This window comes from Bos indicus x Bos taurus, chromosome 10 (assembly GCF_003369695.1).
Source record: "Bos indicus x Bos taurus breed Angus x Brahman F1 hybrid chromosome 10, Bos_hybrid_MaternalHap_v2.0, whole genome shotgun sequence".
Classification (NCBI taxonomy): Eukaryota; Metazoa; Chordata; class Mammalia; order Artiodactyla; family Bovidae; genus Bos; species Bos indicus x Bos taurus.
In genome coordinates, this window is record NC_040085.1 from 79,595,108 (window position 1) to 79,620,159 (window position 25,052).

The following is a 25,052-nucleotide window of genomic DNA, read 5'->3' on the forward strand; positions in this document are numbered from 1 at the left end:
GCACTCTTGCCTGGAAAATCCATGGACAGAGGAGCCTGGTAGGCTGCAGTCCATGGGGTCACTAAGAGTCGGACATGACTGAGCGACTTCACTTTGACTTTTCACTTTCATGCATTGGAGAAGGAAATGGCAACCCACTCCAGTGTTCCTGCCTGGAGAATCCCAGGGATGGGGGAGCCTGGTGGGCTGCCGTCTCTGGGGTCGCACAGAGTCGGAAATGACTGAAGCGACTTAGCAGCAGCAGCAGCAGCAGCCTCGATGTTTATGATTGCCTTTTAAAATCCCTGTTTGCCATTTCTCCAGAGAAATGCCACCAGGATGTTTAAAGGAAATTTGATTTAAGAAGTGTTGAAACAGTTATCATCTGGCTTTAATTGTAAAACAGATGAATATATAAAGAGAGGGAACATTTAAGCAGTCTATGTCCAGCAGCTGTATTTAAAAATATTTTATTTTTGAATAGGTAAGACACAGTACAAAATTCGAAAAGACACAAATGGGGATACAGTGAAGAGTCTCCCAGTCCTGTGCGCATCCACCTGTTGCCCTTCCCGTCAACTACCATTGTTTCTAAGAATTTACCCCACAGATATAACCCCATAGATACAATATGAAGTAACATATGCACAGGAATATTCATCGTAGCATTATTTATAATAGCAAAAGATAGAAAACAATGGAAACACCCATTAATAGGCTGATTAAATAAATTATGATTTGTCTATTCAGTGGAGAAGTATACAGTTATAAAATAGACTGAGGCAGTCCTTTATGTGCAAGTATATGACGTGAAAAGAAGCAGAAAAGTGCAGAACAGCACGCATGGTGTGCTATTAATATTTGTGTTTCTAACACAAGGAAATATGTGTACCAGCATGGAAACATCCCTGGAAGGGGGACAGGAGTGCGGGGCTTGGGAGGTAGGGCCATGGGAGCAGCAGTTAAGATGCAGTGCCTGAAGGGTACACCGAGGAAGGGTGAGCTCTCTGAAACGTGAGGTGTGAGGTGGAGTAGCGGAGATGAGGCTAGCACATACCCGCTTCTCTTCTCCTCCTCTTTAGACAGACGGCAATAGCAGCATATGTTTCACTTTGCTGTGCTACCTTCCTCTTCCCTTAATCTGCTTTGGATATCTTATCCAGGCATTTAGAGCACCCACCCCCGTTTTTATTTTTTTTTTTGGGGGGGGTGCTCCATGGCAATGCATTGTTTCTAACCTTTTGCTATTACAAATAATGCTAAAATAAATAACCCCTTACATACGTCATTTTACATTTGGTGAGACTATATCTGAAGGTTAAATTTAAATTCCGAGAAGTGGAATGACTGATTTAAAGAATAAGTGCTTTTATAATTTTGAAAGACATTGCCATCCTCTTCAGAAGTTGTATCAGAATATATTCCTGTCAGCTATGTGTGTGAGTGTACTGCTTTCCCACAGATGCTTGCCAACTCAACGTTTTAACAAACATTTAAATTTTTACCAACCTAATAGTTTAAAAAAGTGTCTAGGTATAGTTTTCATGTGCATTTCTTTTTATTATGAATGAAGGTCAGAATATTTTCATATGTTTAAGAACTATATATTTTTGTCTGCTGAAAACATCTCAACTAGTGTAGTGACCTAGAGCAGATTATTTAAGCTTTGTAAGTCCAAGTTCCCCATCTGTAAATTGGGAATCAAAATCGTAAGGATTGTTGGATGATTAAATGAAATTTGTGTACAGCGTTCAACACAGGCCTGGCACATAGCAAGCGTTCAATAAGTTATCACGTGATGGCTGACAATCAGAGCAGCAAGTAGGACAGGACAGATTCAATTAAGAAAAGAGGATTCATCTCCACATCTTCAGGCACACGGAGCCTTGTTCATTTACATCGCCATTCATCAGAGAAATGCAAAGTCAGATCTTGCCTTGCCTCAGAAGGGGAAAGAAGCTTCTCCTGTTGGAACCCAGTCATGTTGGGAGAGCTGATGAGGGGGTAAGCACAGTCTCATCTCTAACGTTCAGACTCAGTCAACGTGGTAAAGAAATTTGGTTTAATATGAAATAAAAACAAAACCAGAATAGCCCAGAAATGTACATTTCTTTATTCCACCGTGGTTCTAAACTCCCTGCTAGCCCAGGCTGGAGTGAGTCTCTACTTGTAAACTCAGTGGGATGCCAGCCAGCCATTGTATGAAGGGGAAAGAGGGCAGATGACTCTGAGTAGAGAGAGGGAACAACACAGGGAACCTGGCTTCTCCTAAACAGGATTACACTGTATTTCAGAAGCTCGAAAACGGACCTCTTTATTTTTAGCACATCCAACAGGTGTCCACAAAAGGAGAACCCTGGAGAGACTTGTGTCCTATAAGAAGCAGTATGTATTTAATGGAGGTCTTCGGAGATAGGCACCCTGTCTCGGGGCAGCCCTTGCTGTGGTGCACAGGAGCTATCGCTGGGTAGACTGAATGGTTATTTACCTGAAGCTACTGATTATTTTCTTTAGATCTGTATAAAGCCGTGGTGCCCCCTTTCTCATCAACTCCCCGTTTTGTTTTTTTTTTAAATATTGTCCTGTTGCTGCTCTCTCAGGCTCCTTGCTCCCCTTCATATGCGTCTCTTACTAGCAAGCTAGTATCAGTCTTGCTTCTCCGAGATGAGGGCATCTTCTGCCCCTCTCCAGGGCCACAAAACTGGCAACAGGGTGGAGACGTGGCTAAATCTGGCCCTCAGCCACTCAGACTGGCTGAGTGGTGACAATCACTCCCCAAACTCCTCTCCCACGCCCCGCCCCATCCTTTTTCACTTGATAGATTCTGAAGGGCCATTCCAGGGCAGGTGTGGCCTCCGATCCAGGTGTAGAAGCATCAGGATGATACGTGGGTCATGTCTAGAGAAGGGGTATGTACAGCGTGAGGCCGAAGGACCTTGCAAGTTTGCACAGCTTGAGGGGCTGGTTGAGGGCCGTCCTTTGATCAGCATCCCATGGCAAGGCCCGGACAGATGGCAGACTGGGCCTCGTGGCCAGTGGTTGAAGCATTAAAGCACTTGGTGGTGTTTGAGCCAAGCAAGGGCATGGTGGTGTGGAGGCCGTGACAGATGCTCACACAGCAAGAGCCGAAGCTGGGGGAGATGAAAAGCAGGCGAGGCTGGCTGGGAGCTGGGCCGCAGGGCCTCCGGCCGGTGTCTTCATGGCATCTCCCCAGCTAGGAAAGCTTCCTCAAGGCCCCGCCTGTGGCCAGGGCCCATTTCCAGGTAACTGCCCACACTCGACCCGTCTCTGCTACTCCTTAGCAGTGCAGTGTGGGGGGCCTGCCTCAGCCACATAACCCGGGAGGCAGTGGCAGCGGTAGGAGCCCTCCGTGTTCTCGCAGTGACCATGGACACAGAGCGCAGCAGGCCCATTCAGGTCATCACACTCATTCACATCTAAGAGGAGGAGAGGGAGGAGAGAGCTGTAGGGAGCCCACGTGCCTATGGCCTGCTGCCCCCGGTGCCCCTCTGGTCAGTAAGCCCTGAGCACTGCCCCACAGCGGAATCGTCCGTGTGGCAGCCAAAGGATGCCCGAAAGGAAGCAACTCACGGACACAAAGCCAGGGGTCGTGAACCCATACTGTGACCATGCTGTCTCGCCCCTGCCTCTCTTCTATCTAGGAACCTCCATGGAAAGGGCTTTCTAATCACAGTGGTAGACCTTTGGAGCTCTCACCACCTGGCTTGGTGCCCAGCAGGGCCGCTAGCAGGCAGCAGTGGGTCTGCCACCTAGGCCAAGTCAGGCATCCCTAAGTGAGCAGTGGGCCAGTCTGACTATTCCACATGGATCCAGCAGGGCCGTCCTGCCCCCGGGCATTAGCACTCTTGATTCCAGACCTACCCACACAGGCCATGTGGGCCGTGTCCAGCTGGAAGCCCTCGAAGCAGTCACAGGTGTAGCCCTCGCGCACGCGCACGCAGCGGCCATTCTCACAGCCATTCAGGATGCCGCACTCCTCTGCCTGGAGCCCTTCGAAGCCAGCCTGGTGCTCTGGGAGGAGGGAGTCAGAGAGCCAGGGGGGCTGAGGTCTCATACCCCACCCTGGGGCCCTTGCCCTCTGCTCAGAGGAGCCTAATGAACTCCTGGGGTGGGGAGGGTTATAACACTGTCACAGAAAGATGGTGAGACAAAAGGCAATACCCGTAAAAAATAATTATGTGTCATTTTTAGATGGGGAAACATGCTTGCTTTAAATGAGGCTCCAGGGAGGTAGGGACTCACTGCTTTCACAACACCAGGGATCCTGAGCACTTCGGTATCTCTGTATAGTTTTGACTTTGTTGTGGTTAGTGGCAGGATGTTACGGTAAAATCTTCACATAGCTTTTTGGGGGTGGACAGGACTGGTAGCAAAAGGGACAACCCTCACTCACCATAAAGCAAAACTGCTCCTAGTTCTGCCTAACCCTCTTCTTTCTCTAAGTAACTCGCCTCCCCTGGAAAAGACCCTCCTCCTAACCTCAGTGTAGTTTTGATCAGTCTGATACTGTGGCTGTGCCCGTGGCAAGCACCACTGCACAGATGCCAAGCCCGACTTCCTTATTGGAATCCAAGTCCTGAGTGCTGGGGTCATTGCCACTTACGAACCAGGTCACCACAGTGGGCCTTTAAAGGGGTTAGAAATCCTTAATTCCCATTTCAAACTGTGGTGCTGGAGAAGACTCTTGAGAGTCCCTTGGGTAGCAAGGAGGTCAAACCAGTCAATCCTACAGGAAATCAACCCTGAATATTCATTGGAAGAACTGATGCTGAAGCTGAAGCTCCAATACTTTGGCCACCTGATGCGAAGAGCTTGACTCACTGGAAAAAGACCCTGATGTTGGGAAAAGATTGAAGGCAGGAGGAGAAGGGGATGGCAGAGGATGAGATGGTTGGATGGCATCACCGACTCAATGGACATGAGTTTGAGCAAACTCAGGGAGATAATGAAGGACAGGGAAGCCTGGTGTGCTGCAGTCCATGGGGTCACAAAGAGCCAGAGATGACTTAGTGACTGAACAACAACAATTCCCACTTGGGGTCACAGGTTTGAACCTGTAGAGCAGCGTGTTCTGCACACTGTACGTGGTGTGGGAGGAGTGTGCTGCTGGCCCCTCTCTCAGCTCCCACGAGCAGCTTTGAGGTTGGGATGGTGTCCTGTACGTCTTAGCGTCCCCTGTGTTAGTTAGTCCGTCAGAGGGGGTTGTTTGCACCTGTCCCTTGGGTGACCCGTGAAAGGGCTGGGTGGGTTTTTCCCTTTCCTGTCCTCACCCTGCTGACAGTGATGAGCAGATGGAGAAGATGGAAGTGAAACTGCTTCAGAGCCCACCTCTTCCCCGTTTTTGCAGCAACACAGACCTGGGTGGCTGGCCACATAGTGGGGCTGGAGTTCTGAGGGCTGCAGGGGAGGCTCAGGGAGCGGTATGCGGTCCCCTGGGCGGCCAGCCGTGCTGGGGAAGAGTGGCTCGGGGATGGCGTCCTCGGGGCCCAGGTAGTTGTAGAAGGGGACCCCGTCTGGGCCGTAGAGGCTATAGTGCAGGTCATCCGGCCCCGGGCCGTACTCATAGCCGGGCCGGAAGTGGATCCCGGCCTCCCGCTCGGCTTCGATCCGGGCCACATTGCAGAGCTGAGCGTAGACCTCTGTCAGGAGCAGGAGGGAGAGAGGAAGCTGGGCCCGGGCTCTTGGGAGCTGAGGCCCGGGGTGCTGTTTTCCGACTCAAGAACAGAGGGAGGTGCTGGGACCACTGCCCCGAGTTCCTCTCCCCCACCCTGCTCTGCCCCACAGCATCCATCCCCAAACAAGAGGGAGGGAAGGCAGGCCCGTGACTTGCCCTACTCCTTTCTGAAGTCCCCCGCCCCTTTCCAAGGTGAGGATATCCCCTACCCTGGGGGCCCAGCTCTGCAGCGTCCCCGCCTTCTCACCAGAGCTCCTGGGGGGGCACAGAGCACACTGCTGGCTCCAGGCCTCGCCATCCTGACAGCAGCACTCGGTGTAGGTGGTGCGGCGGCCGTGCAGGGGATGGCTGCACACGTAATTGGTGACTCTCTTCCAGCAGATGTCCATGTGGATGTCGTGGTCAGGCAGGTCCTCTGGGGGCACAGGGCACGTGAGCCTCCCCAGCCCCGGTCTGCTCCCCCTGCTGCCCCCCCACCCCCACCCCCACTGACCCACACCACTGGTGCTGTTCACACAGCGCTGCTGGCTGAGGTCCAGGGTGAGGGGTGGGCTGCAGAAGCAGTGGAAGGAGCCTTCCGTGTTCACACACTCCCCATTCTCACAGGCCATGTCCTGGCACTCGTCGTGATCTGGGAGGCAGGGAGACGGGGAGGAACGTCGGGGGCAGTGCCCACGCGCTGTGCCCACCCACTGCCGCCTTCAGGGAATGGGGGTTTCTCGTAACTGATAACGGCCCCCCCACCTCCCGCCCAGCCTGGGAGGCCCCAGCCCAAGGATGGCTTGCCATTAGGCCCCCCTGCCCCCCGCTGCAGTGGGCGTCCTCCCTGGGGAAGGGGGACACTTCCAGCCAGAAATGGGCTGCCTGGCAGAGGGGTGGGGCAGCATTCAGCTGTGGGCCCCGGGGTGGGGAGGGGTGGCGGGCATCCTCACCCTCACACTTCCTGCGGGCGGCATTGTAGTGGTAGCCAGGGTTGCACAGGCAGATGTAGCCAGGCACCGTGTTGAGACACCGGCCGTTCCGGCAGAGCCCGGGCCCGAACATCACACACTCGTCGGCATCTGTGGGAGGGCAGAGCTGAGTGAGGGCAAGGCGAGACGCGGGATGAGGCAGTCCTTAGATCTAGGGGCTCCAAAGCTAGACTGTTGCTGCTGCTGCTAAGTCGCTTCAGTCGTGTCCGACTCTATGCGACCCCATAGATGGCACCAGGCTCCCCTGTCCCTGGGATTCTCCAGGCAAGAATACTGGAGTGGGTTGCCATTTCCTTCTCCAATGCATGAAAGTGAAAAGTGAAAGTGAAGTCGCTCAGTCGTGTCTGACTCTTAGCGACCCCATGGACTGCAGCCTACCAGGCTCCTCCGTCCATGGGATTTTCCAGGCAAGAGTACTGGAGTGGGGTGCCATTGCCTTCTCCAAAAGCCAGACTGACTGGGGCCAAATCCCAGCCTTGCCACTTGATGGGGCAGGTGACATTGGGCCAATTGCTTAGGTTGTCCCTTGCTTCAGTTCCCTACCTAGAAAATGTGGCTCCTACTCCTTAACCTTGTAGAGTTGTTATGAGGGTTGAGATGTTAATACATGTGAGGTGCTTAAAATAGTGCTTGGCACATAATAAGCACTCAAGGAGAACCATTTCCGTTTCTGCTGTTTCCTTTTCCAGTTTCAGGTATAAGTCCATACCCAAACCACCCTTTCTGAGGATGAGTTCCCCAAAGTTTCTGGCTCTGTAAGTGGGGCCAGGGAGATCAGCAGCTGCCTCTGGCCTCTGTCCCTGTGCCCTGGGAGTGGGTTAGTCAAGGCATCATAGCTTGTTCCTGGAGAACTCAGCCTCGTGGGGAGCAGAGAAACCAAAGTGGGGTTGCCGGGACAATCCAGGAGGAGCTCAGATCAGAACTTCCAGCTAAAGATCTGTAGATCTGTAGCCTTGGGACAGGAAGGTTAGAAGCAACCGGAGAGGCGAAGCCTGCATGCAGAGGCCTCCTGGGGGACCAGGCCAGGCCCACTGAGGTGAGTGGCGTTTGGGGAAGAGGGTCTTGGGGAGGTTACCTGTGTACGTGGTCTGTCCAAACATCCAGGCTCCTTCCACAGGGATGTAGCCTTTCCCACTAGGGCAGATCTCGCTGAACTCGACTGTGCAGGGAGGCATCCAAGCTCAGAGAGAGAAAGACTCTGCACACCACCCCCTACTTCGTTTTGTGTCGCCCTGCAGAGCCGACTCTGAGAGGACCTGGGACCCTTGGGGGCCTTACCTGAGTCCTCATCTGGGCACAGGTCACAGGCATCTCCCCAGCCGGTGCCCTGGGTGCAGCAGCACTCGGCCTGCGTGGTGTTCCGGCCCAGAAGGCTGGAGCAGGGCGTCTGGTCCTTCTGTCCAGAGTAGCATTCCATGCGGACAGGGCCTGGTGGGTGTGCCCCTGGCCGGGCCTCAGGGACACTCGGACCTGTGTGTGACAGACGCCCCTTGTTAACATCTGTTCATGGCCCCCTGGGGCACCCTGGCCTTTGAATTTATTTAAATTTTAAACATTTATAAAGTACAGTGTACTTTTACTATCTCACTTGATAAGCCTTATGAAGAGCTTATTATCATCAGCTTTCTTTTATAGAAGAGGCAGTTGAGGTTTAGAGAAGCTAGGTGACTTGCAGGGGCCACCTAGTGGCAGAGCAGGGAAGTGACCCCAGTTCCTCTGGTGCCACACCCCTGCTCTTTCCAAGATACCATCCTGCCTTCCTCCCCTGCAGTGAGGTGGCCCCAGTCCCCGGCACATCACACCATACGAGCATGGTATGGTACACCGTTCCATTCCTCTGTGTCACACTGTACCCCTGCCCCTCCCACCCTTCCTTGTTCCAGGTCCTGCTAGCTTTCCCCCAAGTCAGAGAAGGCCAGCTGAATCCTAGTCCTGGGCTGAGAGTTTGAAACCGGCAGCTCTGGAGTGGAGTGGGACGGGAGAGTGGAGCTTAGCTCAGTTCCTGGGCCTCCCTCACCCAAAAGCTTCCTGGGGTTTGACTGAGGGTCCCTCCAAGGCTCAGATGGTGAGGGACAGGGAAGCCTGTTGTGCTGCAGTCCATGGGGTCACGAAGAGTGACCTCAGACTTGGCGACTGAACAATAACAACCAAGGCTCAATCTGAGCTCCTTGCCCCCTCCCCCCAGTTGGCATTAGAGCTTCTAGAGCCTCCTGTAGGGTCGTCGCAGCCCTGCAGCTGGAGCAGCGGAAGCACTGTGTACGCCAGACAGCGAGGAGGGGGGGTGGGGGGGAGAGTGCACTGTGAGGGTGGGGCGCAGGGCTCACCTCCAGCCCCTCGCGGGCGGCAGCGGCCCTCCTGAGCGTCGTACTCCTCCAGGTCGCTGGCGCAGAGGCACAGGAAAGAGCCCTCCACGTTCTCGCAGAGCGCCGCCCCGCACACCGCCAGCATGAGCTCACACTCGTTCACGTCTGCCAGACAGGAGGACCGGCTCGCGGGCGAGGGAGAGGCCCAGGCCCCTGCCCCTGCCTCCAGCCCCGCGGGCAGATCCCCATCTCATCCTCGCCACCCCCCGCCCAACCCCCAAAGAAACAGGCTAGGGCCTGGGGAAGAGCGGGAAGTGGGTATGACTTCGAAGGAAGGAGGACCAGGTGAGCAGAGGGGATGGGAAGGGAGGGAGAAGGGTGGCAGAAAAGGGCCCATAAATGGACAAGGAGGAAGGCTTCCTCCTGCACATTCCCCAAACGTGCCTCTTGAACCCTTGAGTCTCTGGGAAAAGGTGGCACCTTCACTAGTGTGCTTGCTCCCCCTGCTGGTAGAAGGGCGGCCTTGCTTCCCTGATCAACCTGGCCACGATGCCCCAGTGGGTGTGTGTGTGTGTGCTCCACTGGGCAATCGTGTGCCACTCTTTGTGACCCCATGGAATGAGGCCTGCCAGGCTCCGCTATCCATGGGAATCCTCCAGGCAAGAATACTGGAGTTAGTTGCCATTTCCTACTCCAAGGGGTCTTCCCAGCCCAGGGATCGGACCCACGTCTCCTACATCTCCTGCATTGGCAGGTGGGGTCTTTACCACTGAGCCACCTGGGAAGCCCGAGGTCCCCTGTAGTTCAGTTCAGTTCAGTCACTCAGTCGTGTTTGACTCTGCGACCCCATGGACTGCAGCACGCCAGGCCTCCCTGTCCATCACCAACTCCCGGAGTTTTATTCAAACTCATGTCCGTCGAGTCGGTGGGTGCCATCCTACCAACTCATCCTCTGTCGGGGGAGCTGAAATCCCCCTTCCTTGTCACTCTGTGTTGAGGGCTCCAAGTGGAGCCCACGTGACCCTGAACCTTTCAGGAGGAGGGCCCTAGGGCCTCTCTATGCAGGGCAGCCAAGATCTGTGGAGACGGGGTCAAGGGCCCGAGAGCCTTCCCTTCCCTGGCTCAGAGCTGGCTAGGCCACAGGCTTCTCACCAACGCAGTCCCAGCCGGAGGGCGAGGTCTCGAAGCCCTGGTCACAGAGGCAGCGGAAGGAGCCGTCGGTGTTGTCGCAGAAGCCATGGCTCCCACACACAGTGTCGTTGGCACACTCGTCTATGTCTGCGGGACAGGGCGGGCTACAGTGTAGGCTGTGCTCTCTACTCGCTGGGAATACTTATTTATCTGGCTCATTAACACCAAGGTCTCTGAACACTAACTTCTGAACACAGGGTGAGAAAACTAAACAGTCCTCCTCAATTTTTGTGTAAGCACTGCTCCGTGGAAAACACACAAACAGCTGCAAAAATCGTTTCTAGCTAGGTACGTGAAAAGTAGATGTTGTCCTCGGCCTCCCAGCCCGCACGCCCCCTCCCCACTCACCAATGCAGTCTCCTGTCGGGGCCATGTGGAAGCCAGGCTGGCAGCCCAGGACACAGCGGTAGGAGCCAGGGCTGTTCTCACACCTCCAGGCCCCGCATATCGGTTCTCCGAGGTCCTCGCACTCGTCAATGTCTGTCCCCAGGGCCAGGAGAGGGGACAGAAGTGGCCAGGTCACTACCCTGACCCCATCTCTCTGGCATGACAAGGTCGTGCCCCTCAACTTCTGAGGTTCTTGATTGGTTCCAAACCACTATGCTCATTTCAACCCCAAAACATCAAGTTCAGGACCCTTTCCCCTGAGCCGCAGGCCTGATTGTCCAGGAGAGCTCTCAGCCTCTGTGACACTCCTTTCCCCCTGCACCCTGCCCTCCACAGCAGAACAGTGTCGACTTCTCTCTATATAAAACCTTTCCCAAAGTGTATTATGGAGAGCTGTCTTCATATGTCTCCCTTGCTTAGTTTCAAGATTATCCATAACTGTCCATTTGTCCCAGCAAAAGGCACTGAACCCAGGTGGTGTAAATGTCTATTGCATCCATTTGGCTTTTAAAAAACTAGATTGTGTGCTCTCCTACAGCACAAGGACATCCTGGGGGCAATCCCTGAGTCAGAAGAGGCTGAATAAAGACATTATCCATTGGATAATTAATCTATGGAAAGTGCTCGAAGCTGGGGTTCCTGGCCCCAGGGAGCTGAGGAGCTGGCAGGGTGGAGGTGTCTGTCTGTTGACATGGGGCAGAGCCCTGTCTGCTTAGCCCCTGGAGCCCTTACCCACACACTCCCCGCTCTCTGGGGAGGGCTGGAAGCCAGTCTCACACACACAGTTGAAGGAGCCGTCGGTGTTGACACACTGGCCCCCGAGACACCGGTCAGTGACTGCACACTCGTCCACATCTAGAATAGAGACGTTTGTCAGCAGGGCCAGCCATGGGTCCCCAGGGCCCTGGGCAGTTTCGCCCAGAGGAGGGCCAGGGAGTGGCTCGAAGTAGAAAAGGGCTGGAAGATCTGAGCGAGAGACCAGAGCTGGAAGCCAGAGGCGCCATTGGGCATGGAGCCCTGGAACCAGGCAGGGCAGAGGGTGAAGGCACCTGCTGTACGCATCGTGGACAGGCCCTGGAGGAGGGTTCCAGAGACCCTCCCTGACACCTGGCTCCCAACCTCATCCCTCAGCCTCCCATCTTCCCACCCCAGGTGGACCGCGAGTGTTTTGTGAGTACGTGGGATGACCCCTAATGGCCCCTGCTGCCGGCTTCTCACCTTGGCAGCTGGTGCCCCCGTCTGCACTGACGAAACCGTCAGCACAGAGACAGAAGAAGGACCCGTGGCTGTTGAGGCACTCGCCGCGCGGTGCGCAGTACTCCTCGCCCACACACTCGTCCACATCTGTGGGCAGATGAGCAGGTGGTGTCTCCCCCGGGAGGGGGGCAACGTTCCCCGGGGAGCGCACGGCATAGGGAAACCCTCCGCCCCACCCCGTCCCCAGCCGGGGAGACCTGAGCCACTCACCCTCACACACCGTGCCATTGGCCAGCTGGAAGCCCGGGGGACAGAGGCACTGGTAGGAGCCAGCCGTGTTCTTGCATTCGCCTCCCAGGCAGCTGCTCTGGGGGTCTTCACACTCGTCCACATCTGCAGGGCCACACGAGGAGATGGTAGTACGGAGGGGTGGGGTGGGGAGGTGGAACCGATGGGAAGACCTCCCAAGGGCAAGGATCAACAGGGAGGTCTCCAGAGGACCTAGAGGTCTGCCAGAGGAGACTGGACCCATAGGAGCACCATCCCCTTGTAAACTGGCACAGCTGGGAGAAGCTGGCGAGGGAGCCTTTGGGGAGCAGGATGGATGCAGCTCCCTCCATCCTGCCCCAGCCCAGCCTGGCAGGCTCCCCTGGCCTCCCGCTTCCCACACTGTGCCCACCCAGGGAACACCTGGTCTCTTCCAGCAACAACCCTGGCCTAAGGTGGCCAAACCCTACTGCCCTCATCATGGCTGAGATTTTACAGAAACAACAGGAAAACAACTGAGAAATAAGCCAAGGAAGCAGATACAGAGAAATGAGGAGGTAACAGAAAGTGGATTATTTAAATTGGCCTACAGATTGCCCTGGGACTTCCCTGGTGGCTCAGATTCTTTTCCCTGGTAAAGAATCCGGCTGCCAATGCAGGAGACCTGGGTTTGATCCCTGGGTGGGAAGATCCCCTGGAGAAGGAAATGGCAACCCACTCCAGTAGTCTTGCCTGGAGTATCCCATGGACAGGAGCCTGGCAGGCTACAGTCCATACAGTCCGTAGGGTTACAAAGAGTCAGACATGACTGATCAGCTAACACTTTTGCTTTCTTTCACAGATGGCCCGGTACCGGCCAGGGTCTTTAGGATAATGTCGCAGCACCCGCCTTTATAAGGAACTCTTGAAGAGCCTGTTAGATAACAGATCTCAAGACCCCCATCCCCAACAGACAGACTTAGCCGGTCTGACAAGGCCTGGAAGCCGCATGTCGATCGAACAAACTCCCCGTGATTGTGACAAGCACTGAAGCTTTGGTCCAGTGGCTCATTGGCTCCCTAGACCCAGATCTGCAGTCGCCTTTCTGACGCCTGTTTAGGGAGGGAGGGCGAGAATAGGCTTCCCCCACCATCTGAGGCGAACTCCCTTCTCTGAGGGTGAAGGGTTAGTCTCCTGCTCCCTGTCGGGGGCCCTCACCTTCACAGGTGTGGCCCAGGGCGCTGGGCTGGTAGCCCGCCTCGCAGTCCCTGCAGGAGAAGGAGCCGGCGGTGTTGGTGCAGACTCCAGACGGGCAGACTCCAGGAAAGGCGCACTCGTCTAGGTCTAGGGCAGACAGTCAGCCAGTCAGTCACCCGGCGGGCCCGGGGATGCCTCCCTCCACCTGGCCAGGCCAGAACCACCCTGCGCCTCTGGTTTCCTCTCTGAGCTTGCCGGACTCTGTGGGCCCCCCGGGGAAGGGGAGCCCCTGGCTCTGGGCCTCTTACAAGGCCACCCCTGTACCCTCTCCCCGGGGATGCTTCTGGGGCGGCTCGGCCATGAGCTTCCTTCCCTCTTGTCTCTGTGACTCCCTTCTCTTTCTGTCCTCATGGAGAAAACAGAAGCTCAAGTCCATTCACAAAGTCCTCTCGCCTAGTCTGGAGACCCCCAGCATCAACCCCAAACCAGAGGACAAACGGAGGGTTCTTTGGGAGGTCTGACGGCCTGTGTTCTCAGTCACCCTTGGCCACCTCCCTTCCCAGGGTTACCTTCGCAGGCGGTGCCATCCTCATTCACCCAGTACCCACTCTCACAGGCCGAGCAGGTGAAGGAGCCCTCTGTGTTGAGACAGAGGCCCGTGGGGCACGAGGCCCGGATGGCACACTCGTCGACATCTGAAACAGGCCATTGAGCTCTGTGTGGGGCTCTCTGCAGGACAGACATGCCAGGCTAGCCGGAGGTTGACAGGGAGGAGTGGGGTGGGGTTGGGGGGTGTCGGGGAAAGATAGTCTATGCAGCAGCGCTGTGTTGGGTCAGCTCAGGGATGTGGGCCAGAAGGAAGGAGCTGCAGGCGGACGTGTCATGGAGGACAAAGGGCGCTTTGGATCCTTGTACCTTGGCAGCCCTTCTCGTCTGGGGTGACTTCGTAGCCCTGCTCACAGGAGCATCTAAAGGAGCCCTCCAGGTTGATGCATGTTCCGTGGGTGCAGACCCCAGGGGTCAGACACTCATTCACATCTGTGGGAGAGAAGTCCAAGCTGGCCTCCTATCCCTCGCGCAGCCTCCAGCATCAGGCCAAGTGTCTCCATTGTGAGGCCGGGGAACCAGCATTCCAAGGGGCCCTAGCACCCTGGGAAGGACCAGAGGTCACTCCTGCTCCTGGACCCATCTACCTAGGCTGGGTGCCCTTCCCCCGCCGAACTAACTTCCATCCCTGAGCTGATTTCAGCTCCATCCAGTGACACAGAGCACCCTGCAAGTTCCTAGAAAAGGGGGGGCCAGGTTCCCCACCCAGTCCTGGGATTGGTTTGGCCCATCTTAGGACACCTGGAGGCAAGTGTCTAAGACTTCTGCCTCACCTTAGAGTGAGTCTGAACTTCTCTGGTCTCCTCCCCGCCAACCAAATGGGTATGACCCCAAGTTCTCAGCCCACCCACCAGCTTCAGCGGGCGAGTGGGTAACACAGAGAGAGGCCAAGTTCTGCATGGGCGGTTGAGCGGCAGTCCCAAAGGCCTGGGAAATGCCTGCCCTCTCCAGAGCCTCAAAGTCTCTATTCACGACTCAGTCCCTCCTGGCATCCCCAGCCCTGGGCCCTTCTTCCTGCGGGGGCTGAGGGAAAGCGCATTCCTCCTATGGCTGACATGCAACCCACCCCCCACCCCAACCTCCAGAGAAGAGCTCCCGCCGTTCTCTTAGGCATTGGTGTTAGAGGTTGCTCTTGAGGTCCAGGAGGGCAGAAGACCCCTCCTCCACACCACTGGCATCAGCCTCTTCCAAAAGACACATGGCACCTTCAGCCTACCTAGCAGAATCCAGCCACAGAAGCCTCTGGAACCTTGGGTTGTATGTAGCTCCTGGACGGATATGGCCAAGGAGCCTAAGGGTCCCCCCACCCTGGCTGATTCAGAGGGCAGAGCACCAGTAACTGAAGCACACCCACCTCATCCCCAGCGTCATCTGGAAACCCAGCTGGGTCACGAAAGACCATAGCCTCCAAGCCATTTCCCTCTGCCCACGCCTCCCCCCGCCCCCCACCACCAAGTGTGGGCTCAACCCAGGGTCCCCAGGCCAAACAGCCCCCTCCGTGCCTTGGCAGGCAGCCCTCACCTACACAGCTCCCGCCCTGGCCCCTGTAGCCCTCCTCGCAGGGCAGGCAAGTGTAGGAGCCGGGGGAGTTGACGCATTTCCCATCAGGGCAGGTGCCAGGGTGACGGCATTCGTTGATATCTGCAAAAATAACAACCCCTGTCTTGGTCATCTCTGGGAACCACGGCCCATGGGCGGGCTGTGAAGGAACACATCCTTGACCCTGCCGTCGGTTGGGGAGAAGGAAGGATGTCAGTTTCTGTACAGATGGAAACCAGGAAAATGTGAGTGCTCTCTTGTGTTCCCAGCCCCACCTCCCACCCACTGTCCTGGACAAAAGAAAGATGGAAGACCTTGAGGAAGGGAGAAGCCCTGCTGCAGGAGGCTGTGCTCTCAGTAGCTTGGGGAGGGTGAGAGGGCTCGAAGTCGTGAGCTGGACTCTTGGGAAGGGCCTCCGTCTCTCCCTTGTTCATTTACAAGGGGTGACGATGATGGGATTGGACGTGCTTGGCACAGAAGGCCCCAGAGACCCCAGGATAGATCCTGGCTGGGCAATGAAGGCAAAACAGGCTTCCCAGCACCCGGAAACGAGGACAAAGGATGACTCCCACAATCTTTGATGTGGCCAAGACCAGCCCTGAGGCTGGTGCAGAGTGAGGCTGATGCAGAGGCTAGGAAGGCTGCTGGAGACGGGACTTTTCTTCCAGCTGAGAACCACGTAGGGCTCCCACACCCACTCTGGTGAGATTCAGGAAAGCCAGCCTGAAAGGATGAGTCTGAGCACCGATCAGACAAGCAGGGGGAGGGGTGAGCCATGGAGGGAGAGGAGCCAGTCCTGGGGGATGAGAACAAAGGCGCGGAAGGCGAGCTTGCTCCCGGGACGGCACACAGGGCTCTGCCCAATGCGAAGCCGGCATGCTGGGGAGTCCAGCCTCCAAGGCACCCCAGATACCTGGGCCGAGTTGGAGAGGTCGGAACCCAGGGACTGAACTCTGGGTCCAGACGGCAGGAAGATGTTCAGCTCCTCTGGCCCAGTGTGCAGGCTCCCAGTCACTCTTTACTACAGACAGACTGACTGAGCTCTGGAGGAAACAGGACAGTTCACTTTCCCTGCATGGGTAATTGTCGCCCTCCCGCAGGAAGTCCACCTGCTCATTCATGGAGATTCAGAGGCCCTACTGACTAGGAGGAAGACCTGGTCAGCACCCAGGGAGAAGAGAAAGGCAGGAGGCAGGGCCAAAGGTCAGAACACAGGCTTCCTGCAAAAGGACTCAAGGAGCAGCTGTCATGATAAAACAGGACATGGGCCGGAAGTGGAGGGTGAAAATGAATCTCCTCTGAGGTTGTTTGGTCTGCAGAAGACCGGGTCCATCAGAGCCCAGGGAACCGGTCACCTCTCACGGCCAAAACTTCATGCTACGGGTCCACATGAGGAAGACATACACAGAGCAGAGGGTGTTTCAGAGGTGTGTGTGCTAGGAGACACCCAGAACTCCTGGGCAATCTCAGGGACACTGAGATAAGGCTCATCTCAGGAAAGAGGGCAGCCAAGAACCCCTAGTTGGGCTGTGGTGATACCAGGCTAAACTATTCTAGAAGCTTCTGTAAAAACAGAACTGGAGAGAACAAGGCGGAGGTGGAAGAAATGAAGGTTCTAGGGCCACCAGCTTTGGCCAGCACCCTGGCCTGCCAGTCCTGGCTGAGATACCAGAAGCAAGATGGGCAAAGCCATTGGGAATGAGCCGCAAGTCTGCTTCAGGGATGCGAGACTCGGGGATGAAGAGAAAGAGATGGAGGCAAGGATCCTCCTCTAAGACCACACCGAGGAAAAACGGAGTCTTTGGACCTCTCCTGCAGGGTCAGGCAACATCGGAAGGAGGTTAGACTTAGCGGGAGCAAAGGGCTCTGAGCTCTGCCCTGCCCCAAGTGTTCTGGGCACACCTGTGGAGGTGGTGCCGGAAGTGCGTTATGTTGGGCATTAGGAGACCTGCGGGACACATGCCGCTTCACTGAGAAGTCCAGCTCTCACTTTTTGGGTCGTGGTGGGCTTGTGCCTCCTGGTCCCTTGTGGTTGGGTGGGGCAGGAGGACTAGTGCTGGCCAGTAGCTTTGAGTGGATATCACGTGTGTAATTTATGGGCCCAAACACTTATTTATGTGCAACCCTGCAGAGTGCTCTTTCTTTCTTCCACGGACAGTGGCCACATTCAAGATGCTCTTCCTTTAGTCTGGTTCAAGGATGAGAAGATGTGGACCAGGACCCCCGGCAGACTCATGATGGATATGCGGCTTTGGTCAGATATCAAGTCTGCTATGTCCTACACGACACTAAGACTGAGGCTGGTTGTTACTGCAGCATAACCCGGCCTATCCGGGCACACTGCCACGGGCTTCCTTCCTCAGGCCAGAGCCCCAGCCAGTGATGTTCATGCTTGGGAGGTGGGGGTGGAGGGGGCAGAGGGTCAGAGCAGCCCCCAGTCTCTACCTGAACCAGGTGGGCCTCTTCTAAATGGGGGCTGATATATCAGAGCCACTAGCCAAGCCATGGATGAATCCCTGTTAAAAGCACAGGCTCTGAAGTCACCAGATATCCTGAGGCTGTCCCACCAACCTTTCAGTGCCTGGACGAGAGCCAGATGTTTTTTGCCTTGTCTAGGGTTTAAATTTTAACCTAAGATTATGGTATGTTTTGGTAAAGGTTTTACCCTGGTCGTCGGGGGGCAGGCGCTGTCTGTCTTTTTTATGGCTGTATTCCTGGCCCATGGCTGGGACACAGCTGGCGCTCAAGAAACATTTGCTGACCAAAGAATGAGACCATGTGATTCACTAAAGCTTCATATCTTCTTGGCATGAGGCTGCGGGAAAGACCCCAGAAGACCCTAGGAAACAGGCACTCCAGGGACCAGCTTGCCAGCCTGCTGTCTGTATACCCGGCAGATGGTGGAGTTCTCTAACCAGCACTGCAGTCTCTGCTTGAGGAGAAGGGAAGGGTGCTGTGAGAGCACACGGTGGAGACAGTGCTCCCGCAGGGGCTGGACCCACGGGTGACTTTGGGGGTAGGTGGAGGACAGCGGGGCCCTGGCAGTCTGCAGGGGAACCTAGCCCCTCTCCGTGGGAACCCAGAGTCGCGGGACAATGGAAATACCATGGAGACTTTGGACGGGCTGCTGTCCAGACCACTCGGGCCCTTCACCAGAGACTCTGAGTTTAAGTGGAGAGAGAGTGGTTTCTTAGCTGGAGGAAGAAGAAAGAGGGAGGGGGAAATTGACCGGGCTCCCGGGGTGATGGGCCGGGGCTGTGGTTACGGGTGGAAACCTGGAGGAGCGTGCAGGCTACATTAGTCTTTCTTTCAACAGACTCAAGAGTGTCTTTCCTGGGCCAGGAACTCAGCCTGACCTCCCAGCCAAGCTGTGTGTGTCTGGGCCCTTTCCTCCGGAAGGGAAGGAGGTGATCCAGAGGCACGGGCTCGGGCACTGGGGGGAGACAAGACATGAGAGAGAATGGGCTCCCCTACTTGCGGCAGGGCTGCCTGTGCCCTTTGCATGGTTGTTCGGCAGGTTAACCAGAGCCCCTGCGATGGGCATTATGGTTTCCATCTTCAGACACTGAGACAATAAGCCAAACCCATATCTGTCTCCGCCAGAGCCTGTGCCCTCAATGTGGACTGGTTAGTATAAATCTGAGACTTTAGATGTCCTTGGATTTTCCTAGTTCATTTCCTTTGGTTTTACTTTTTAATCAGGTTTCATGCCAAATGAATAATGTTGGATGCTTAAATGAGGCAATCTATTGAGTCTCTAGTCCAGCACCTGGCACATATAGCAGGCACCCATCAAATGCCAACTCCCTTCACTCTCCCTTGTCCTGGAAAATGCCAGACTGTCTGTGGTTCAGCAAGCTCATGAGGACAAGGGGAGTTGGGTCTGGTTTTGATCATAGTGGGCCTGACTTTAAAGGGGGAGGCATTGAGAGGGGAAGGTGAGATGCTGGGGATTCAGACAGGGATTTGTCTGTCCTTCACCACCTAGTGACTCTGCTTCTGTAGTAGCGGCATTGGGAAGCTGGGGTGGTCTTCCTTCACCAGACATACAGGCTCATCTCTCACCTCCAGGATCTTCTGAATCCAGGCAAGCCCTGGCCGTGGGAAGCCTGGAGGCAGAGAGGAGTCTGCACCTATCTTTGGATCAAGGGCAGGACTTCCTTCCAGAGAGAACCTTGATTTACCCTCACCCATTCTTGTCTCAGCCAGTTGGGAGCACATGACCCAGGCCTTTTGTGAGCCCTTGACACCCCAGCCTGGCAGGGAGGTGGAAGTGGCAGGGCTGCCGGGAGCTGGCACGATGGTGGCAGGTTCAAGCCAGTCTGTGAGGACATCAGTGGGCAATGTCACAGCCAACTTGTGACACTGGGAAAGGGGGCTGGGATGAGGGCTCAGTCATTCATTTTTTTCAACTAGCATGTATTGGTCCAACGCATGAACATTTGTCACGTGTCCACACATGGTCATCTAAGGATATGGTCCAGCTGACAGCCTAACAAGCTTTAGCCAGTAGATCAAGCTTGATGCCTGAGGCACCTTCCAGATATCAACCTTCCCTCTACCATGCAACTCAAGTGGTGGGCAGAGGTGCACAGAGGGGAGCCCCTGGGATCTCATGTACGCAAAGTTACTGTGCTCCCATGCTGTCAGGGCAAACAGGATGCCAAAATCCCACTAAGGGAACAGAGAGGCTCCTGAATCCCTAGACAGCTCTCTCTGTGCACAGGAGTGGGCTCAGCATCAAGGAGAACAGTCAGGCATAAGCTGGAAGGGGAGCTGGTGGTGGGCAGTGCATGGGGAGGGATAAGGAGATGATGGGGAGGGATAGGAGATGATGGGGAGGGACCAGGAGATGGTGGGGAGGGATAAGGAGATAATGGGGAGGGATAGGAGATGATGGGGAGGGACCAGGAGATGGTGGGGAGGGATAAGGAGATGATAGGGAGGGACAACAGATGGTGGAAGGGGACCAGGAGATGATGGGGCCGGCACCCCATTCCTTACCTTGGCAATGTCCTTTCCTGACCATGATGTAGCCCTGGTCACACTCACAGTGGTAGGAACCCTCCGTGTTGGTGCACCGACCCCGGCTGCACACCCCTGGCTGCTCACACTCATCTATGTCTGTGAACACACAGAAAAGTCCCAAGTTGGGGCCAGCCCTGCAGGGGGTCCTGGGGCATCCCCTCAGAGGCCAAGGTCAAGGATGTGCATGATGAGGCCCAGACAGGGAAGACGTCCTTGCCAGAGCCATGAACGGCAGGGGCTCTGAGGCCAAGTCAGACTAACCTAGCTCAGGCCTCTGCAAACTCGTGAGTTTCCTTCTCGCAGGGAAGGTGGCTACTTTGGGGGCCCCTGGAGAGCCTTCCAGCTGTCTGCTCACTCCAGTGTAAGGGCTGGTCTTGAAGTCAGGTGGCAATGGATATGCCACTCTCCGAGGAGGCCACCAAAGTCCCCTCCTGACCCCAATACATCCCCCAGAGCTCTGCTCCTAGAGTTCTTAGGGGCCTTCTTAAAGGTTAGTGAAGTTGTTCAGTTGTGTCCAACTCTTTGTGACCCCATGGACTGTAGCCGACCAGGCTCCTCCATCCATGGGATTTTCCAGGCAAGAGTACTGGAGTGGGTTGCCTTTTCCTTCTCCAGGGGATCTTCCCAACCCAGGGATTGAAGCCAGGTCTCCTGCATTGCAGGCAGATGCTTTACCGTCTGAGCTACCAGGGAAGCCCAAAGTTAGGGATTAAAGGTTAGGGATTGGGATTCCCTGGTGATCCCTGGTGATCCAGTGGTTAGGATTTGGTCCTCTCACTGCCAGCGGCCTAGGTTCAATCCCTGGTTGGGGAGCTAAGATCCTGCAAGCTGTGTGGAGCAGCCAAAAAAAAAAAAGGTTAGGAATTAAGCAGCCAGTGAGAGACAGTATCTTAGGCAGCTGTGGATCTGTTCCTGTGGTTTCTTCTATTGTCCCAAAGCATAATGGGGCCCTATAATGGCTTGAAAGCCCAAGCCTGGTCGTGCCCTCCTCTGTTAAGGCCCTACCAGGGTTCCCTGCTGCTTAGGCTGCTTCACAAGGCCTCACCCCAGCCTTGCTGTGTTTGCCGATCCCCACTGGTCTAGCCTCTGAGCCTTCGTTCACACAAATGCCTCTGCTTGGTTTGACGGCCAGCAGAAACTTGCTCCCATTTCAAGGATGGGTTCAATTTATCAACTCTAGATGGCTCTGGCCACCCCCAATTCCCTGCCCACCACAGCCAAATTAATAGAGGACTTGTCTTTTCCCCCCACCCCCACTCCCAGCAATGGTTCAACACTTCACAGAGGCTCTGTGCAGATGAGATGAGGTCATCCAGGTGAAGGGCTTAGCACAGCACCTGCCTGGCACGAGGTAAGCACTGAATTATTATTACTGTGCTCAGTCTCCAAGTCGTGTCCAACTCTCTGCGACCCTGTGGACTGTGGCCCGTCCATGGGCTCCTCTGTCCGTGGGATTCTCCAGGCAAGAATACTGGAGTGGGTTGCCATTTCCTTCTCCAATTATTATTATTATTCCAGCACTAAACCTACTTTGTAAAACCCAAGCCCCTCTGCCGGCATGTGAGATCTCTCATGACCTGGCCCCTGCCTGGTTCTCTCACTGTGGTTCCTGCCTCCCACACACCTCCTAGCCTCAGCAGCCACATGGAACCTGCTTCTGGGCTTCTGCCTGCTCTGCCTCCTTGCCTGGAGTGGCTTCACACCCACCAGCTTGGCTGTCTCCTTTCCATCTTTCAGTGAGGCTGCCCTCGCCCTTCCAACCCACATGGCCCTTCCCAGGGTTCCCTTAGGGATGAGGAGGGATGAGTAACTGCTTCCCCGCACCCCCATGACTTCTGAGAATGTGCCTTATTATTCCCAGGCCCTTAGTGCCTAGCCCAGAACCCCCAAAGTACCTATTGCATGAGTGGGATTATAAGCATTTGTTTTCAGACAATGTTTTCATCTGAGCAATACCTCATAACACTTCAGTGCAGACTGGAGTCACTAGCAGAGGGCGTAAAACAGGCACTCCGAGGCCCGTGTCCAGAGATTCTGACCCAGTAGTACTGGGGCGGGCCTAGGAACCTGCACTTTAATAGCTCTCCAAGCAATTCTGAAATAACCGGTCCTCACTTTGGGAAGCTCTATTCCCAGTGGAAGAGGAAAGGAAACTTGCTAAAGGACTCACTAACTGCTGGGGCCAGGATGACTGCTGGATGAATAAGGCTGGGAAAACGGACTTGTTTTATGGAGAAAAATGGAGGTGGAAAAGACTCAGTTTTAACACCCATACAAGGATGGACTCCAGATGGATTAAAACATGTTGTAAGGGACTTCCCTGGAGATCCAGCAGCTAAGACTTCGAACTCCCAAAGTGAGAGGCCGGGGTTGGGTCCCTGATCAGGGAACTAGATCCCACACACCACATCTAAGACCCAGCACAGCCAAATAAACAAAATACATAACTAACTAAATAAAAAGAACATGTCATGAAAGGCAAAACTGTAACTGTAATAAAGGAAGGTGTAGAATGTATTTGTGACTTATAGTGGGGAAGGAATTTTTACATAAATCCCTCAAAGCATAAAAATAGAGCAAAAAAGGTAAATTTCTATACACCAGAACTAAGAATTTCTGTTCAAAGAAGGATACGTGGATAAGGTCAATGGGCAGAGGACAAGAGGTAAGAATTATCATATCTAAACCCAGGCGAGTATCTGGAATATATAAGGAACTCCTAAACAGCCACAAGGAAAAACAGGAATGACCACTGAACTGAGCAAAAGATGACGACAAGCAATTTCTAGGTAAGGAAACCCAATGGCTAACATATGAAGAGATGCTCATATTTACTAGTAAAGCAAATGTTAAATATTTAATTTAAATTATTATTTAATAATAATTATTGCTCAGTCATGTCTGACTCTTTGTTACCCTATGGACTAGCCCACCAGGCTCCTCTGTTCATGGGATTCTCAAGGCAAAAATGCTGGAGTAGGTTGCCATTTCCTCCTCGGGGTGGGGGGAATCTTCCTGTCCCAGGAATCGAACCTGGGTCTCTGGCACTGCAGGCGGATTCTTTATCGCTGAACCATTGGGGAAGCTCAAATATTTAATAGTCATATAATTTGTTCTCGAAATTGTAGTGGTTTCTATTAATTAGATAAATTAATGAAATAATTTATAACTAAAAATATTTAAAATAAGGAGGATACTCTTTTACGAGAGCAGCAACATTTAGAAAATGAATGTTATTGGATGAGGCCTCATCAGGTGGCAGCCACGCCCTGTTGAAGAAGCTCTGAGAGCTGACCTTGAGCCTCCGGCCTCCTCCCCCAGCTGGCAGGCTGGCACAGACATCCAGACACCCGGGCTGGCACGCGGCAGGACCCATTGTCTGGGTCAGACCTGGTGACACCCTTCCATGCAGCAGCCACTGCCTGTCCCGGGCCAGCACCTTGGGCTGGGCCTGCAGGGAGCAGTGCCTCTGGCCCACAGCACTTGCCAAGGCTGCAAAGCCCACCAGAGAAGCCCCTTAGCCCCCAGGCCTCTGCCCTCGATAACTCCAGGCTGTTCTGAGCACTGCTGCCTGAGTCACTTCCCTGAGAGCCGGCTGACCGCACCGCCGCCCTCTGCTCGCAGACCTCTGCTGGCTGCCACTGTCTGTGGGACGGCGACCAAGCACTTCAGCCTGGCGCTCAAGACACTCAGCAAACTGGCGTGGGTTCCCGCCACTTCCTCCACATACCGGGCGCTCCCATCACTCTGGATTTATCGTTATTCCCAGAGCGCGCCAGGCTTGTTCATGGCTCTGCCCTCTGCAAAAACGCTTCCCTTCCCCTGAAATACCCTCAGCTTCCTCTTTTCCTTCACCGTGTGTCTGTGTGTGTGTGTGTATGTGTCTGTGTGTGAGGGAGGGTGTTGGAAGCAAACCGTGCTTTGGGGCCAGGTCGATTTTGATTCTGCTTCCAGCTCAGCCACGGCTCTAGGTGTGAAGTCTCTGGGTGTTTAAATTCACCTCTCTGAGCCTCAGTTTGTTAAACTGTGAAATGGGGATAAGGGTTTCTACTGCATGGGGTTGGGTGGGATGATGAGCGTCACAAAATAAAGGGCTCTCGATGGCTCTGGCACATGAGAACAGCTCATTAAATGGTAGCTGTTATTATTCTGGCCCCACTCAAACATTCCTGTGGGAAACCTTTGCACTTTCTTCCATGGAACCAGTGCGTCTTCATTCCACAGTGCCAGAGTCCACGCCTTACTCACTGCACTACTCACACGGCTCCCGGGCCAGAACCAGAAACGTGAGTCCTGAGAACAGCAGGGCCATTCTCCAGGTGAAGGATTCCGACTGGGTTATGAGTCTTGCGGCACTGCTTGGAAACCACTGCATCCTATTCTCTGTAAACTCATTAGTTGAAATGTAAGCGGAGTGTTTCACATGTGGTATAAATGCTGCATATTAAAGGGCCTTTGTTGGAGGTGTCTTTGTCCAGTGACCCCACGCAGAGCTTCCCAGGGAAGCTTAAAGCTTGTAGGCATCTCCCAGCAAAGGCGCCCTGCTCCCCAGACTGCCCGGAGTCCCAGTTGGTGTCCTCACAGGTCACCCTCTGTACCCAATAGGAAAGAAACTCCTTGTCACTCAGAATTTGGGGACCTGGCTGCTCGTCTTCATCTCTAGCCATGTCCCCAGGTTTCCCCTCATACTCTCGGCTCCCGTCACAGTTCCTT

The 25,052-nt window shown here is 54.7% G+C and overlaps 1 protein-coding gene across 3 annotated transcripts in view; it reads right to left on the reverse strand.

Moving 5' to 3' along the window:
- Positions 1-433: 433 nt before the first annotated feature.
- Positions 434-25,052, reverse strand: part of LTBP2 (latent transforming growth factor beta binding protein 2) — a 110,326-nt gene continuing 85,707 nt past the window's right edge. Inside the window, exons 18-36 of one of the 3 annotated variants that reach the window (XM_027552433.1) lie at positions 20,316-20,435; positions 15,294-15,413; positions 14,082-14,204; positions 13,736-13,861; positions 13,188-13,313; positions 11,994-12,116; positions 11,745-11,870; positions 11,259-11,381; positions 10,488-10,619; positions 10,101-10,226; positions 8,970-9,113; positions 7,924-8,115; positions 7,721-7,804; positions 6,607-6,735; positions 6,174-6,305; positions 5,922-6,089; positions 5,271-5,639; positions 3,862-4,011; positions 434-3,416 (exon numbers count right to left, since the gene is read on the reverse strand). In XM_027552433.1, coding sequence (XP_027408234.1) covers positions 3,271-3,416; positions 3,862-4,011; positions 5,271-5,639; positions 5,922-6,089; positions 6,174-6,305; positions 6,607-6,735; positions 7,721-7,804; positions 7,924-8,115; positions 8,970-9,113; positions 10,101-10,226; positions 10,488-10,619; positions 11,259-11,381; positions 11,745-11,870; positions 11,994-12,116; positions 13,188-13,313; positions 13,736-13,861; positions 14,082-14,204; positions 15,294-15,413; positions 20,316-20,435 — 2,759 coding nt within the window. In that variant the 3' untranslated portion in view covers positions 434-3,270. Of the gene's footprint in view, positions 3,417-3,861; positions 4,012-5,270; positions 5,640-5,921; positions 6,090-6,167; positions 6,306-6,606; positions 6,736-7,720; positions 7,805-7,923; positions 8,116-8,969; positions 9,114-10,100; positions 10,227-10,487; positions 10,620-11,258; positions 11,382-11,744; positions 11,871-11,993; positions 12,117-13,187; positions 13,314-13,735; positions 13,862-14,081; positions 14,205-15,293; positions 15,414-20,315; positions 20,436-25,052 lie in introns of all 3 variants that reach the window. The other 2 variants (XM_027552432.1, XM_027552434.1) reach the window with 2 other exon arrangements.